Here is a 17,383-nt window from a genome sequence, read left to right as displayed (position 1 = left end):
CACATACTGAAACAAAGAACTCATTTTCAGTTTCAGAGACAGGAGGGCATGATTTTAATACAGGTCTTTAAAATGCTGTTTTTGCTAAAGTGTTTCTTAAGCAACTCTACTAAGAGGAGTTGCAAAAAAGAGACAAAAGGCATCCATTGTTTTCCATGCAGAATTTTGCTTACAAATTTTAAATGGAATTGCACATTTGGACAAATTGGAAGTAGTTGTAATTTTTAATGCATTTTGTTAAACTTTTAAAGTGACAGTAAAGCCAAAAAATGTAATACAATGATGATGAATCTTTAGATTACTTTTTAAAAAATGACACACAGAATTTATGAACCATCAGCTAAGGACAATAATTTCATAGTGATTGTAAGTACACTGGGGTTTTTTTCTTCCTATTTATTGGAGAGCTTTGTATCAAATGTAACATGATTACACTGTCATTTATGCTTTTGTTCGTGGACATAATTATGGAACTGTATTATTCGGTGTAGGAAGTCACAACTAACTGCTTAAAGACTGTCAAAAGAACATGTAGACAGTAAAGTCATGTGTGCCTGAATTCCTATTTTTGTATTCAGGGGCATTTTGCTTAAATGATATTTTTTGTGATGTCTAGGGTATCCATTCACTCCACTTAACCTTTAAAGAGAACAACTGGATTACATTTTTTCTGACTTTTCCTGTAGCTAATAAATTCTTAATCTTGACTGTGGTGCTTTTTAAAAAATCATGTATATATGTGACAGACTAAAGCCAAATTTAAGTATGAAGTGCTAAAATGTAGTATATATTATAATTTCTACAACTTTTAATTTTTTTCAACTATCATTTGCTACTCTATGATAGTCTTTACAATTTATAAAGTCCTTTATCTTTTCTAAGATTAGCTTTTCAAAAAAGGTTTAAATGTGATATGTAAGGGAAAAATGATATTTTTAATCAGTGTGAAAACTGCATGAATATTTATAGCAAAAAGTAATATATTGGTCATTTGTAGTTACTATGTAGACTGAAATATTTGCATATGTATATATACAACTATGAATTTGAACATAAATAAATTATTTCTGTGGGAATTACACCAAATATTTTACCTTTTCATAACACCAGTATTGAGTGTCATTTAAAACTCAAACTATAGTTTTGTTCTTTTACTTTAACTTACTTTAAATTATGTTTTGGTCAAACTAAATTCTCCTACAATTTTCCAATTGAGGCATCAACTTTCAAAATGTTCTAATGTAGTATAAGTTTATTGAAAGACCTGGTGATTATGTATTGACTGCCTTATATTATTTATTAGATAAAAGAATGACTAATTTATGTATCTAAATTCTTCACTATAATAATAAAACAGTTTCATTGAAGGAAATATCATTCCTAGTTCAGAGTTGCAGCTCAAATATTTGGCTACAGCTTTTGGATTGGGAAATGGCTCAGGGGAAAACTTAGAAATTTTTGTAAAAAAGACTCTAAAATTGTCTTAATACTAGTATATAAACTTACAGACACACCTCCCTCCCCCAAAGATGTCTTTGAGAAGAATGTTTTGTTTTTAAGCAGTGAGAGGAGGGTGCTTTGACATAGCTATCATCTGCTAGACATAGCTACATTTAACAAGGAAACCTAAATATATATTTCTCTTGCAATCCTTAAGACAGATGATGGTATTCACTCCAATATAAAGATTTGGGGGCTTGTGGAGATGTTGGATTTACACAGAGTGTAATCCTTTTGAAATTGTTAAACTATGCACCTAAATGCTTGCTTGTTACATAGAGTTTTAGCTTCTTCTTTTTCTAATATGGTTTGCACTGAAGAAGCAATAATAAATTATTAAACTGAAATCATTAACTGACTGTTCACAGCAGACATTGTACTCTGCTAATTGTGTGCTTGGAGGTAGCACAGAGGGAGGCTGTTTCAGAATTCTTCTTTAATTAAAATTACATAGAATTACAAAGCACCAACTGTGAACAGTAATGAAATCTTGGTAGAACCATCCTGTTCACCTGGAAAACAATACAGACACGCATTGAGAAAACCTGCCACATTTTATGCCTAATAACACAACGAAGTGGACATTTTCAGGAAATGCTAGGAATATGACAGAAGTTTCAAAGAGATATTATGAGAAGAATTTATTTTTCTGAGCAAATAGGTTTTAAAAGTATAGTTAGAGGATTCTAATTTCCATTTGTATATTCAAACATTTCAAAGATTTAAGCATTCCATGTACATTTGAGATATTACATACTTTCTAAAGATATTATAAAATTCTAATATTTTATGAGAAATAATTTGTTTGGTTTGAAGGAATGCTGAGGTTAATATTATATGAAATATTAAATACTAAGATAAAAGTCCTGGGTATACAACACAACTTAATATTTTTCACAAAGCCTGAGAAACTAGAATCCTTAGAGATCAAGAAAAAATAATGAATTTTTCATAGCATTTTGTCAGAGTGGTTCATCTTAGACTTTACTGGTTTAATATTCTGTATGCATTTTTGATATTAACAATTATTGCAGAACTATTTAATGAGTATTATTTACTTTGTATTTAAAAAGAACTACATATTTTATAAATGAAACTAATGTTTTAGGTTGCTTTCCATTGAACTCTGATCTTTTATCATCATTTTCATAGTCAAAATTTAGGGATTCATTTATCTTCATAAAAATATATTAAATGTACTTCAGTAATTTACATTGAAACTTTCAGAAATAAATTGTCCTTTTAAACCCTATCTCTTACTTAGCTACCAGTAAATGATACGGAATGTGTGAGCTATGCATTTAACTTAGGACTTGTGCTTTGGTTAAACTACTGACTTTACTAAAGTTGTCAAATTACTCTCCGACACTTTAAAACACTAGATGAGTTCCAGTAAATATACAAACTTTAATCAATATGATTATTTTTTCTGTTATTTGCAGTGTTTCTAAATCTTGCATAGCCCACGTGGCTCTGAAAGAAGTGAAATTGCAAGAAGAAAATACTGCATTGAAAAAGAAACTATTACAAACTTTTTTTAAAAAATTAGTAAGAGTAAGGAACTTGGAATCTGAGTAAGGACTTTCATTTTAAACTGTAAAATTATTTCATCTTTCTGGTAAACCAAAGTTTCACAGTAATGCAGAAAGAGTCATTACATATAGAATTATTTGCACTTCACAAATAGTATTTGCAATCATGATTTCCTTCAATAATTATTTCCTTCAATAATTATTAGTCATATAGCTCCTTAAGTATGCTTACTGGATTCTTTCTTCTTCAAGGACTCATGAAATAGTTTCCTGTCCATATTTGAGATTTAACTGCTTCAGACTTACGGAAGCATTGACTCAATTAAATCTTGCTCCGTTATGTATAAAAGACATTTCGAGAAATTTTTGTATTTTCCTCTCATTTTTATGGACCTTTTTTTTTATCATGCAGAAACATCAATTAAATATAAAAATATTGGCTGAATTTGTTTTTGATAATGGATATATTACATAGATACATTTTTAGTTTTGAAAAACACAAAATATCTGCAGAACAGGTTTTATAAAGCTCTATGTAGAAGACAAAATTGTACTGGAACATTGAAAAGCCGACTTCAAGGTATTCTTATCACAGTTTTAATTTTTTAATAAAAATCTCCTATATTCCTAGAATACATAACTGGAAATCTTAGCTGTTGCTTTGGGTCATATTTATCATTTCGGATTACTCTCATTTAAACTGTGGAATAGCTTTGATTATCATAAAGCACATGAGAAAATGATTCTATTGTGCGTTGGTCTAGAGATGACAGAACAGTGCTGGCAGGGACACACAAGAAACAGAAGTCACAGTTCTGACTGAGAAGCCTTCCATGAGGCTACTTGAATGAGGTGCGAGGCCTGGGCAAAGCTGGGGCAACCTCAGATTTTGCTCCTGTGTTAGAGTCAGGAAATACATGGAGGTTTTCAAAAATAATGGGTAATTTTATATAAATAGCCAAATAATCTAACTTGGGGCTGAATTAAAAAGAGTAGTGTTTCTAGTAATTTACATTCCTTATGTCCAGTAATGTTGATTCAGTATTTGGAACAAATTAAATAAGTTATTTAGATTCTGTTTTTATCCACATACAGATATACAAATTAATTCTAATTTTTTTTCAATAGCAGATGCCCAGACATTTTCTATATTATTTTCTCATGCAGAATATTTGAATTCATCTTCTCTTCAAACGTTTATCCAACACAAGACTTGGCTGGTTTGACATTCTAGAATTTCAATTATTCAGGTAAAGAATACTTATTGATTTGGTAATTCTTGCTACTGAGTGGCTTAGTACTTAGGCTGGCTGAGTACTAGCTTCCAACCTAAGTAAGGATGTACAATATTTTTAATGCCTAATTAAGTATGTTAAATGTACTTTAAGGGAGCTGGGGATTTAGCTCAGTGGCATAAGCTACTGCCTTGCAAGCAGGCAGTCGTGAGTTCAATCCCTGATACCAATAAAAAAGGAAAAAGACAAAAAAAAATGTACTTTAAGGCAGCTTTATAAAATGGATGCATGTTTAGAGAGCTTAGCTCACTGTGGATTTTCAGTGGTGTCCATACTCAACATATCAATGTTTAAGTAGATGTTGTTATACCAGAAGAAAAGGAAGAAAAAGGAAATGAATTAAATCAGCAATTAAAATATTTTTTCAAAGGAGTAATGGTATATACTAAAGTTCTGATTAAATCTGGATAGTTTGGAATTTACAGAGGCACAAACTGAAATGTGACTCACACTTTAAGAATCATTTAGATAGAAGATATGTAAAATATAGGAATTTGGGGGGTTCAATACATTCCAAAGCTTGAAAATTGATACAGTCTTTTACAGAGTGCTAGGGATAATAGCGATATCCTACAAAGTCAGTAAATCTCCAGAATTTTTGAAGGCATCAGATTTCCAAGGATTTAAAAAAAACACACAATTGCATTTTACTACTATAAATTTATTTTTATCTATTTAGCATTCAAAATGATAACTCAGATAACCATATGATTTATTTCACATATTAATGAATATTTTGTGTTTACTCTTTAATCCACTGCTAGGATTCACAATAAATGAAATTTTAATCAAATATCTTATTTCATTTAAACCAAACAGTTCTAAAATTGTATAACAATATTGAAACCAAATAAAACTGTTAAGCTTTCAATATTTCAGATAATAATTTTATTTTCCAGTAGAGAGCTTATTAAATATGTAACCATGAAAATTAGAAATGCAAACTATTTAGTAAAGAGTCATTTGGTCTTGGATTCTTCGTAATTTAGGGGGCAAACTCTACTGACCTCATTGTCAACTATTTTATTTTGGAAAATCTTTTTTATGGTATCATTAATATTTTTGTGAGAATTTCGAGGCTTCAGCAAATCACTCTTAAATCTGATATTACATTAGTGCAAAGTTAAGGGGGAAATAAGAAAAAAATATATAAGTACAGAGTGGAGCTGTAAATATAAGTACAAAATGAACTGAAAGAATCAGTGGTGCTCACCAAACACTTAGGTGGGCATCAGGTAAAGTACGGTGGAATAGGAAATGTCAAATCAATCTAGTGTGTACTTAGAACTACAAAGTATATCAAAGTTAGATGATATAAAAACAATTTGTTATTAATAAAGTCAAAATTATTTTTGCTTATTACTGATATTGCATTAATAATGAGAATATTTTACTTACCTAACTAGAAAGTATAACTTGTAATTAAAAACTATGTTTTATGTTTTGCTTTTAAAAAAAAAAAACTTTGCCAAAATTATAATGAGGGAGAGGCCTTAACTGGTCACCTAAATAATTATGATGCCTTTTGCTGATTATACAATTTCATTTTATTTACTTGATTGTTAACCAAATCAATAGAAAACAATATTTTTATAATCTAAAACCTTGCTCAAGAAACACTTTATATCAGCTTATGGCTTTTTTTTTTCATTTTATTTGGTATGGAGTTCCTTTCAAACAAAAATCAAATGTAAAAATGAAACATTTTTATATTGTATATCATATTTACATAGATTAGAAAACATGCAAAATGGGAACAGAGAGACTCAGGGAGTGATTGTTAGTTCAAAGAATGTGGACAAATTTGTCAGAAAGTGGGATGGAACAGAGCAAAAGTCAGTTCAAGAAAACAAAAAAAAATGCCCCTCTTTTTAAAACATTTTAATGGTTGGCATCAAAATGTAAAACTTAACATTTATTTAAAAAAAATTAAAAATGTATATTCATATGTAACAACAAGCAAGAAGACAAAGCACATCAAAAAACAGGAATTAAAAACAACTCTTCAAAAAAAGACAAGAATTAAAAAAATAGAAAGGGGTGGAAAAAGAGATCGAGGGCCTTATCATGCAAATAGATTTGGTGGAAAGAAAATACCTTCATCTTCCGCACCGTCATTATCACCTAAATCATCTGTCTGTTTCTTTGAAAGGGGACCTAGGATTGAGAGTGGAGAAATGGAGGGGGAAAAAAAAGACAATTCAAGAATAAACAATACTGAGGGGGAAAAAATGAATGTAAATACTAAAATTCTCAAGGATGTTACCAAAAAGTGGGGAACTGGTTACATCACCTTATCTATTTTAAGAAAAAAAAAAAACCTTTCCCCAAAATATCTCATAGACTTGATTTTTAAACATATCCAGCATAAAAATATACTACAGTTTGAATAAAGATGACATTTAAAAAAAAAAAAATACCCACGGCACACAAAAAAAGTAATCTTATTAGCTGAAAGAACTTAATATATTGTGTCATTTTTAATTTGTATTGGTGACAATAATAAAGAAGGTAGGTCAAATGCATTCCTCAATTTGAAAAACATTAGAAAAATAGATATGAACATTTTGAGGATTTTTCTTTTTTTTCTGTTTTTTTTTTTTGTAAGAGCGTTAGCACTTCAGTTTTACTCGTTTTTTAATATATACATTTTAAAAAACTGTGACTCTTTAAAATTACTTATCATTATGCAAATATTTTCCCCTCTGTTTTCATTTAAATGTTAGCTGTGGTTAGAAGATATTTTCCACTTGCACAAATATATCAACAGATAATCTCATCACTTGGCAGAGAAAAGGTACCATCAATATAAATCAGCGTTTCCCTATTAAGGTAGTTACAGAGTCAGGGCCAATATTTCATAATCAATTTATTAATATAATGGAATTATGCCCTTGTGCAATTTCATGCCCACTCTAGTTATTTATAATAGGATCATGTTTTAGAAGAATAATTGCATTAAAACACTGTGAATGTTTAATAAATGTTTTATTATACTTAACAATGCTAATTTGCTAGAATAAAGGAGCACACCAAAGGGGAAGTCAAAGGCCATATGAAAGTAATTTTAAGTGTCACATAATTAACACACTCAGCACACAAAAAAAGCAAGTGAAGCCCCACATTCTCATTTAATGTCCACAACCATTTAATTTATATGACATTTCATAATCCTCATGCAAAAAGCAATCGCCAAAGCACAGGACACTCAAGTTAAAAGACAGCCAACCACATAGCAATAAGCAAGACAATTTTGTCATGCATAAAATAAGATTCATAGAAAAAAGAAGGCTAAAAGGGCCAAAAGTCATATGTTGATTTCATTAACATAAATATTAAAGAAGCAAGCATTAATTCTGAGCATAACTCGCAGGAAAGTATTGTTAACATTTTAAGAAAGACCTCTGGGTCTTCTCTAAAGTGTACTATGCATTATATTTGTAATTCAAAGCTAAACCTACTATAATAACCCTCAAAGAAAGAAAACATCATCCCAGAGACACATAGTAATGTTTCATCATTTCAGACAGACAGCTTGGAAAAATGTCAGTAATTGGCAAAGACCAAAAAATTAAAAAACCAGAAATTTATACTATAGCTGAAAAGATTCAGGGAGTACTTCAACTGTAAGGTCATAGTTTCAAAGGTCATGCAGAATACTGACAGAACTGTACATAACAAATTATGTGATATACTTATAATCACACCTGCAAGCAATCATTCTATTGAGAAAGCTGGATGAAGGTAATAGTTCATGTTAATTGACACTCAGTTGCAAATTCACAAATATTTGTATTTCTTTAATAGAACCCCTTTCAAATGCAAACAGCATGTTTGGGATTATTTGATGATCACTCGATGTCACTTGATCACCCAATGTCACTACTTCTTCAAAATATAAATATTTTAAATTTAAAAATTACCAAAAAAATGCTGAATCAGTAATGGAAATATTTCTTATTTTAAAACATCTTCAAAATATTAGATATGGAGAATAGTAATTTCAAGCTTTTTATTTTCTGTAAATTGGTGAGTATTGAAAAATTCTTTGTCACAAATCTATTTTCCAAGATACTAGATGTTTTATTTGCTAGTTGCAAATAAATTGAGTGCAGTGATATGTATTGTTGTCAAAACCACTGTCTACTTTCCAATTTCAGTTAAGTTAACTAATTCTGTTCCAAAACGGCTATGCAAAAATATCTGGCAATGTAAACTCCAAGTTTTGGTGCTAAATTACTGTTTCAATACCGCTGCATTTGTAGACTATTGCAATTAAATCACTTTCTTAATTTTATCCAAGGACCTGATGGAAGAATGTTGCTTTTCCTTCCTAAAAAGGTATTCAAGTCCATTTACATTTCTATTGGATACCATCCAGGTTCTATAGCCGCTGAGCACGTGGTTTCTAATGCTTCACAAATTGTTACTTCTGGGACCCACATAGGATGCATGCAATATAAGATTTTGTTAAACATGATCTTATCTCTTTGCATGAGTGACCTAGTTCTCAGTTGCTATTTGGCTTGGGGTGGGCATAAGTAGAAAAGTCACAGAAATGATGTGGTATTTACATAGTTTGAGTTTTTTGCTCCTTTAGCTATGATCCCTTCACTACTCAGGAGGCTCTATAGCTGACATGAGACAACTACTACATGCATACAAAGCTGAAAAAGTTAGAAACAGACGTAGGTATTAACATCATAGGTACATAGGAACATCACTAGCCTAAAGGAGGATTGAACTGAGTTCCTTCAAGTTGAGAATTTTACTTATTGTTAATAAATAAAAGAATTATTAATGTGTTAACCAAGATGGATTTCATCAGTATTTCAGTAATTCCAACCTTTTTTTAAATTTTAACTTCAAGAGATGTTTACACATCTAGTTTTAAGGTTTCCCGGGAAAAAGAATGTTGATAGCAATTTTTGGAAAAATGATTAGGAGAGTCCAGGGTTACAAACTGAGAACCCAACATGTCTTTCTCTGAGAACGATTCAGTGGACTAGGTAAGTGCACGCTTGTGACTTTCAGAAGCATGTCCCTTCTGACCTCAAGATTTCCTATTCTGTTGCTGAAAACAAAACAGACCACTGCATGGGTTCCCTTAGCACATTCAGTAACTGAGTCATTTTCTTTATACTTAAGTGTTATATTTGAAGTTGTGAGAGTTGACCCCCCTGCTATAACCCCCTCCCCGAGTTATAAAAAGCAGCAAAGAATGTTTCACTCCCTAACTCCCCAGAGCGGGGAATGAAAGGGTTAACTCCCTAACTCCCCAGAGCTATCAGAGCAGAGCAGAAAGAAATGCCTAACTCCCCAGAGCTATCAGAGCAGAGAAAAAAAAAAAAAAGAAAAAATGCACCTGCAAGGTTGTTCTGTCTCAACGAGATAAGTAAGACAAGTAACTGTTCTGTTCTGGGCACATAGTGACTGGGCTAGGACCCCCAGTCTCCATGGTTACTCAACCCCAAACCCCTCCAATCAACTTCTGCCAAGTCCTATGCTGCTCAAAATTAACCAATGCAATCTGCTTCTGTAAACTCGCTTGCCTCCCGTTTGCGCCCTTAAAAACCCTACACAATTCCCCCTCGGGGCCCTCCGCACTTGTTTGCCTGGGGGACCCCATGCGCATGGAAATAAACTTTTTTCCCTCACCAAGAGTTGAGTCCTTGGGGTCTCTTTCCCTGTGGCGTCGGCCCTAACAAAGTGATTACTGATGTTAAAACATTTTAAATATAAAATACATTGAAAACTGTAGTTGCCACTAATTTTCTTATGAAAATTAGATGATTGCCATTTCAGGGATCCTGGGCTCCTGTATGTAAATCAAGCAGCCTGGTATCCCCAAGGTACTGCTGCTTTGAGCAGGAGCAACAATCATTAACAATATTATAATCACAGCTCATACGTTTTCTCAACAACAGTGCATTTTCAATACCAGTGGTTTCAAGCAGATATTTTAAAGCATACAAATAAAAAACCAAAAGAGACCATTAACACCTGAGTGTAGAAGTGATTTATTTTACCTTAAAACCTGTTTGGGTCTCTCCTCCCTGAGGAATGCACACATAACTCTCATTAGAGTTAATAGGAAAGTAGACTTCGTGTCATTTTGAAAGGGAGTGAGAGTAATCTCTGTAATTTACTTATCCTACAGGCAATAACTAGATTCAGGGGTAAAACAATAGAACTAACCAAGGTAAAGGGAACTCCCAATTACAAACTTCAGACTCGTTTAATTACAGAATAGTTCCTTTGTAATTACCATAAGCATAATTTAACATACTGGCCTTTACAATGGACATGTGATGCATCCTCACATTTCAGAATCTGACCACAGTGGCTTTCATTTTTTTTTAAGATGAGTAAAAATATCAGCATTTCCCCATAGTTAACTGGAGAATAATTACGAGCTCTGAAATAATTACTATCCACCCGTATTAAGGCTGCTTTTTATCATTTTCTTTGATGAAAGGCTAATATACTTTAGGTTTCAAATACATTAGAACTGATTATAAATTCCCTCATTATGGGTTCAATTCAGCAGAAATTATCCATACTTTGTGTCACACATATCCGCAAGAGGCAAGTAGGTTGAGGGTATTATTAGCTTCTAACTAAGAAGGCTGGCCATGAGAAATGCGCTCCTATCAAGGGAACAGGCTTCTGATATTTTGAGGATTATTTAGAGCTGCAGGTCCCACCATGAAAGATAGAAAGCCCTGGCTAATGACCTTGCTCGCCTTTACTCCTCTCTCTTGACCCAGCTGACTTTGAGGTAAACTGACAATAAAGAATTGCTAAGTCTATTTCCAAAAATGAGAGAATTTAAAGATATTGCTATTGTTCTGGGGCAGATTAGAAGCTGGTTGTATTTTTAGAGATGCATTTGCTTGGCACACAGTTTCGTTTGCAAAACTCGGATCAAGGATTTGTGTTCCATCTGCAGAACAATGGCCGAGTTCAATATAAAGAGCAAGAATATATTATGTGCCTTTTCCAAAATTAACAAACATTCAATATCATGATTTCAAGGTATTAAATATCTCTACCACTAATATAATAAAAGCCTATTGCATTTTACACATTGAAATTCTGTTGATTTTACATAACTAGAATGAATATACAACTTCTAGTGTAATTGAAATGAATAAGTGACTAATTTTGCATAATGCTAATTTGTTACTTTAATATTTATTTAATAATTTTTTTTTTTTTTTTTTTTTTTTGTACCAAGGATCGAACTTACAACCATGTGCTTGCAAGGCAGGCGCTTAGGCCCCTGCGCTAAATCCCTCCCAGTTATTTTATTTCTTTAACAATCAATTTTATGACAAAGATATCATTGTTAAAATTCATTTTATTCCCAAATATTTTTTCAGTTTAAAGAAAGTTTTTTTTTTTTTTTTTTTTTTTTTGAAGAGGGTCTCACTATACAATTCAGCCTTTAACTCACTAGGTTATCCCAGGCTGGTCCCGAACTCGAGGTGTTCCTCCTTCCTTAACCTCCCAAGTGCTGGGATTACAGGTGTGCACCACCACACTGGTAAGAAAGATAAACTTTTTGAACAATATTATAAAGCTACATTAGACAGAAGTTAAAATATGATGTAAACGGGGCTGGGGATTTAGCTCAGCGGCATAAGCGCCTGCCTTGCAAGCAGGCAGTCGTGAGTTTGATCCCTGGTACCGATATAAAAAAAAAATGATGTAAACCACTCTGTGGAGTTACTAAGAGTAAGCTTTGGAATAATTGATACTACTCAAAAAAATCCGTTTCTGTGCAAAGTTTTGGTGTTGGTGCTTTGTCATTCTGAATAAAATGTTTCTTTAGAAGAGCTGCTGGAGTAGGGTAAAGTTTCCTATGTACAGCTTTCAAGATCCCAAAAATGGCAAGCACACATTATGTCTATCTTTGTGTTTAAAGAGAACAGCTGCATGAACTAGACATGTATTCCTTCAAATATTTTTCAGACACAAAGCACAAAGAGAGAGAACTTGTTGTTCAAGGTCAGAAAAAGGGAAAAAGAAATTTTCACTGGTTTTATATATTGAAAGGAGCTGATTTATATTTATAAGAGAAGCACTTCTTTTGTATAAAATTACCTTGATTGCAATACTTTGAACTCAAACGCCATCCTGCATAGAACAAAAATGGTAAGATCTGGGAGGAAAAAAATTCAGCACATAAAAAGGAAATAAAATGGGTTAATTCCTAATCTGAGCATCACTAAATTTGCTTAAGCTCATTATTTTTAACACTGTATTTGTTTGATTTTTGAGGTGAAGACGCACTAATACTACTGTGCGAAGAACAGTAGAATAATTTCCCCTTTCATCTGAAAGAATGCTGATCTGTGCTGTTGAAAACTTTACCACTTGCTGAAGAAGTGCTCCCCATCTCTAACTCGCCATACATTATGTAGAGATATACCAGGAGCAGACAGGAAGAAGCCACAGGGCTTCCAGATGCCTAGAGGTATCTCATGGAGCATGGGATTGGGAAAACATCAACAGTGATCTCCTTGGCATGATTTCAATATTCAGTCCTCCATCATTGAACAAATACAGATTATTCTAGGTGTTTGGAAGTTAGAGTGAACAAAATAGGTAAGACAGCTGCCTTTGTGAAAATTAAGTGTTGTTCAAGAAAGAAACATTAAGCCAGTATACACAAACATACACATAGCCTTAAAAATCCTGACAAGTATCAAGGAAGGACGACCTTGGTGTTACGAGGTGTTACGCAGCATGAGGTGGCCTAGCCTAGAGTGTGTTTGGTGAATAAGTACAGTGCAGTCCTTGGGCTGTCAAAGGAGGTGACCCCGATAGGTAAAGGCTGAGGAGACACAGTGGGTGGGAAGGAACACTTAGGCCTGGAAAAATGTAGGAAGAGCTTAAAAGAAATGTAAGAAGATTGTAAAAAGAAGGCAGGATCCAGGGTGGCTGTCCTATAAGGAGTAGAAAAGGCTACCGGGAAATAAGGGTGAAGATCTAGACCAGCAGCAGAGGGAACTGGCCACATCTTCAGCCTGAAGATTGTTTATGTTAATCCTAAAGGCAACAACAAGCCATTTAGGGTTTCAAGCACAAACTGGTAAATTGTGACCTAACTGAATCTTAAACAGAAAAATAGAAAGAGGCAAAGCCTTACTAAGAAATATAGCATAGGATACTTTTATACTGAAGAATGAATTACATTCTCATCAGACAAGAATATTTTTTAGAATGAAATCAGATGATAGAAAAGGAACTTACATGTGAGTGTAAATAAAATAAATGTCACCAAATAACAAAATCTAAGACTCTAGTACTTAAAAATTGTGTACTTTCCAAAAGAGTACATTTAAAGTTACACTGTATTTGAATGCAAATTAATGTATACCATCTACTCTATATTCACACCAAGATAAAATATTCCGAGTTACATCTACCTGGCTATCTCTTGTATCTCAGTGCAACAGGGATGTCTCCATCTCCACCTGCAAAGCCAATTTATTTTTCAACACAGATTTCCCTTTCTTCTGGTCCTGTACCCTAATGGATATAGTCCTAATCTGCTCCCCTTCTCCCTGTGCTATCAGCCAGATAAAGTAAATTTTCCAGGAAGCCCCATTCCTGCCACTCTGTCTGTGTTCTCCTTTGTTGGCCTCCTCTTGGCCATCATTACCATATATCACAAAGACTGCGGCAGACTCTGGCTACACCACTCAGATCCTACACTTCCTCTCTCTTCATTTTGCATGCCATAGCATTTGGAAGTCATATAAAACAATAGTGGTAACCTACAAGAGAAAAAAGGTTAACCATCGTATGTGGATATCAGCTAAATGGACGCAGTTTAACTCCTAACATTAATAAAACGGCATGCACTTTAGGAGAGCAGGATCTTAAAAACACAAAGGCTTACTTAGATGTGGTGAATTTTGTACTGTGAGTTTTAAAATGGCTATAACAAGACAGACGGATACTAAATATGATTTAATAGTAGCTTTGCTGTTTTAGAAATTTATAAGCAAATGTAAGATATTTTGTATTTTGAATGGAGATGAGTAATTTGAAATGTTTTTGAAAGCAGAGCAGATTAATATTTCTTAAATGCAACTTCTGCTTTTTCACTACTGCATGTAAGTTTTTCAGTATTTCTTTAATCCTGTTGTCTTAGAATAAATGTCCCAGCCTGACCTATATGACTTTCTTCATTAATTTCAGACTTGATCTATGCTCCTCACCTTTCCAAAATAAATCTTTTCCCATTGTGAGCTCTGTTATTGTTGTACAAAAAGGGCTCTTATATTCCTCTTGTGTGTTTATTCCATAGAATTGACTCTTGGTGGTTTACATTATAATTATCTCACCTCAGAGAAGAAAGAGGATGCCACTGTGGATGGGCACTGGGAGTGTCCTTTAGAATAATGTACAGCGCCTTTTCACACAAAAAGGAAAAGGAGTATTATGTGTTTTGGTCCAAAATACTGTCTTCAGGATGTAAATCAGAGGTGATTCAATACTGCTTACTAAGGCCTGACTGTGAATAAAACAAAACACCTCAATTCTTCATCACTTCTAAGTTTTAGCTTCATTAATGACATGAAAACATCAAAGCAATAATTGTAAAGATCCTGTTTGTTTCTGTGTCTTCCAAGAAACAAGCAGAAGGGAAACGCTCTTTGACGCTGATTCCCCTAAGGTAGTCAAATGGCTGGTGACCGTGTGTCTGCTGACTATGACCTCCTGCAAGCTCTGGTCTCCCACTTCCTTCTTCCCCTTCTGACTCTGCGGTTTCCCTTGCTTTGTTTTCTGTGTATTGCACAACTGATCTCTTTAGCACACAGGGTGGACTTTTTGGGGGCACAGTTCTGTGCTCCCTCCCATGCCCTCCCCATATCTCTCTCTCTCTCCATCTCTCCAGTCTGATACAATAAATATCAAACACTTCTTACCATAGTGACCCTCATGCACAGTGATTATATGTACAGATTCCTCTGATGTTATGTTATGAAGGACCCTGTTGAGTAGCTGGTGCATCATATCAATTCACATGTAAGAAAACAAAATAAATAGTATCAGCTAAAAGGAATAATTTCTTAGTAGTGTGTAATGTAAAACTGAATGGAGTATGTAATATTTAAAGCTTGGAAAAGTTAGGTAATTAAGTTTATTTAAAAGAAGAAAAAGAGTAGCTAGGGCTAGTGTGGAGCTAATGACCAAATCAAATAGTTACATACTCCAGATAGGTTAGGAAATAACTATTGGTCCAAACCATCAATGTCCTAGGATTTCTCAGCACCCAAGATTTGATGGCTTAGCCTCTTATGATGTTGTTAATGCAGCATGATTAGAAGAAAAAGTGTTATTTTTATAATAAACAGTTGTGTTTCCTTTTCAGTCCTTTTCTCTTCCTGCACCTCTCACTGCCCTTCCAATTTGAAAGAGATCTCCCTATTTCCTATTATCTTTCATATTGCTGTTATTATATTTGGAACATTTCATGTAAGAGAAATGATGTAATATTGATGCTCATGTGTCAGACTTCGTTCACTTTAATTTATGAAGGACATCCATTTACCTACAAATGCCTCAAGTTTGTCTTTCTCTGATGCAGATGAGGCAGATGAGGACCAAGGACTGGAGGGAATAGGAAGGGATGGAAGGAGAAGGGGAAAAAATGAGATGTGCTAGGTACATGTAAAAAATTCTTCCATAATCAATGTGATCATTACAGACCACAAACATGTATTCATAAAGAAAAATTAAGGTTTAATGTTTGGTACACCCGGTAACTCCAGCAATCAGCTACACTACTGTAATGCTGATTCGATATCTAAGAACTTAAATTTTTAATGCCACCTCTAGATTATTCTAAAAGATATTTCTAAACCCAGAAATCTAAGACTAAAATGCATTTCTTAATCATGTGTTAATGTGCATTATATATTAATAAGTAGTATGTCAGATTCATCTAGATTTGGACACTGAACTCTTTCAAATAAATACTAGGCATGTAAATCTGGGCATGATTTTTTAATTCCATGTGGTCTCAACAGATAGTGTAACCTCTCTTAGAAAAGTTGCTAACATAATTTTAAATGCCCAGAAAGGTTTTTCAGTTAAATTATCTCTCCTTTAGTCATAGCTGCCAAAAAGTCTTAATACATATTTGCACACAACCACGTTTAAACATATATCTGCTAACATAATGTTTGCTAAGGCAAAAGGCATTTAGAATTTTTGTCCTTACTACAACACATGCTCAGACTCAAGGTTGAGTGGTCTTGGTGATCTTCCTGTCCTGTTATTAGTCTCTAAAAACTGTGAAGTATGATTACCATCATGTAAGAAAGCTATCATTAGGATTCAAGAACCTGAATGTGAAATAACCTAGCATAGTACCTGATCTATAGAGTACACTGTCCATAATTAAAACTATCACTGAATTATGATTTATTGTAATTTACTGGTACATGTATCTAACACATTAAATAATGTTTTCATTGAGTTTACATATTTGATCTTGTCCTCCATTGCTTGTATTATAGAAATATTTAATTACCATCTAAGATTTCAGCATTTCTCTAACAATCTATTCCTAAAATATATTGGATAAAAGGATATAGTATACAAGCTTAATGACTTTGGCTGAGCACCAAAGTCCAAAAGAGACGTCCAAATGTTTCTGACCACAGAAACATTACTTCTTACCAAAGATCTCAAGAGAAGTTATAAAAGTACTTTTTCACCTGACAAAGATTTGCTGTTACCTATGCATGGCTCCATCTTTAACCTTAACAAGCAGACATACAGTTTCTAAATGAGTAATCAATTACATACCTGTAAAATACACTAAAACATTATGGTTTTTTAGATATTTTTATCATTGGAGTAAGTAAAGAAATATAAACACTGTGATTGAATGCATAAGTTCTAAAACTCTATGGTCTGGTTTCACAGATTCCTGCTATCCACAAGCGTGGAATCTTTTCTTTTTGCTTCCAATTGTTTATCTGTAAAATAGGATGGTAATAATTATACCTAGTAATTTATTTGTAAAAA

At 33.3% G+C, this 17,383-nt stretch overlaps 1 protein-coding gene across 12 annotated transcripts in view; it reads right to left on the bottom strand.

The window, feature by feature from the left end:
- Positions 1 to 17,383, bottom strand: part of Nlgn1 (neuroligin 1) — an 816,885-nt gene that overhangs the window by 429,768 nt on the left and 369,734 nt on the right. For 9 of the 12 annotated variants that reach the window (XM_063229021.1, XM_063229019.1, XM_063229023.1 and 6 more), the window contains one exon: positions 6,425 to 6,484. The exons of the other annotated variants lie outside the window; for them this stretch is intronic. In XM_063229021.1, the coding sequence (XP_063085091.1) occupies positions 6,425 to 6,484 (60 nt within the window). The remainder of the gene's footprint in view (positions 1 to 6,424; positions 6,485 to 17,383) is intronic. 12 annotated transcript variants of the gene reach the window in all.

This window comes from Cavia porcellus, unplaced genomic scaffold, assembly GCF_034190915.1.
Source record: "Cavia porcellus strain 051 isolate PalLab524CR breed Dunkin Hartley unplaced genomic scaffold, mCavPor4.1 scaffold_17, whole genome shotgun sequence".
Lineage (NCBI taxonomy): Eukaryota > Metazoa > Chordata > Mammalia > Rodentia > Caviidae > Cavia > Cavia porcellus.
The sequence above is the reverse complement of the archived record's forward strand: the minus strand, read 5'-3'. Positions and strand labels throughout refer to the sequence as shown.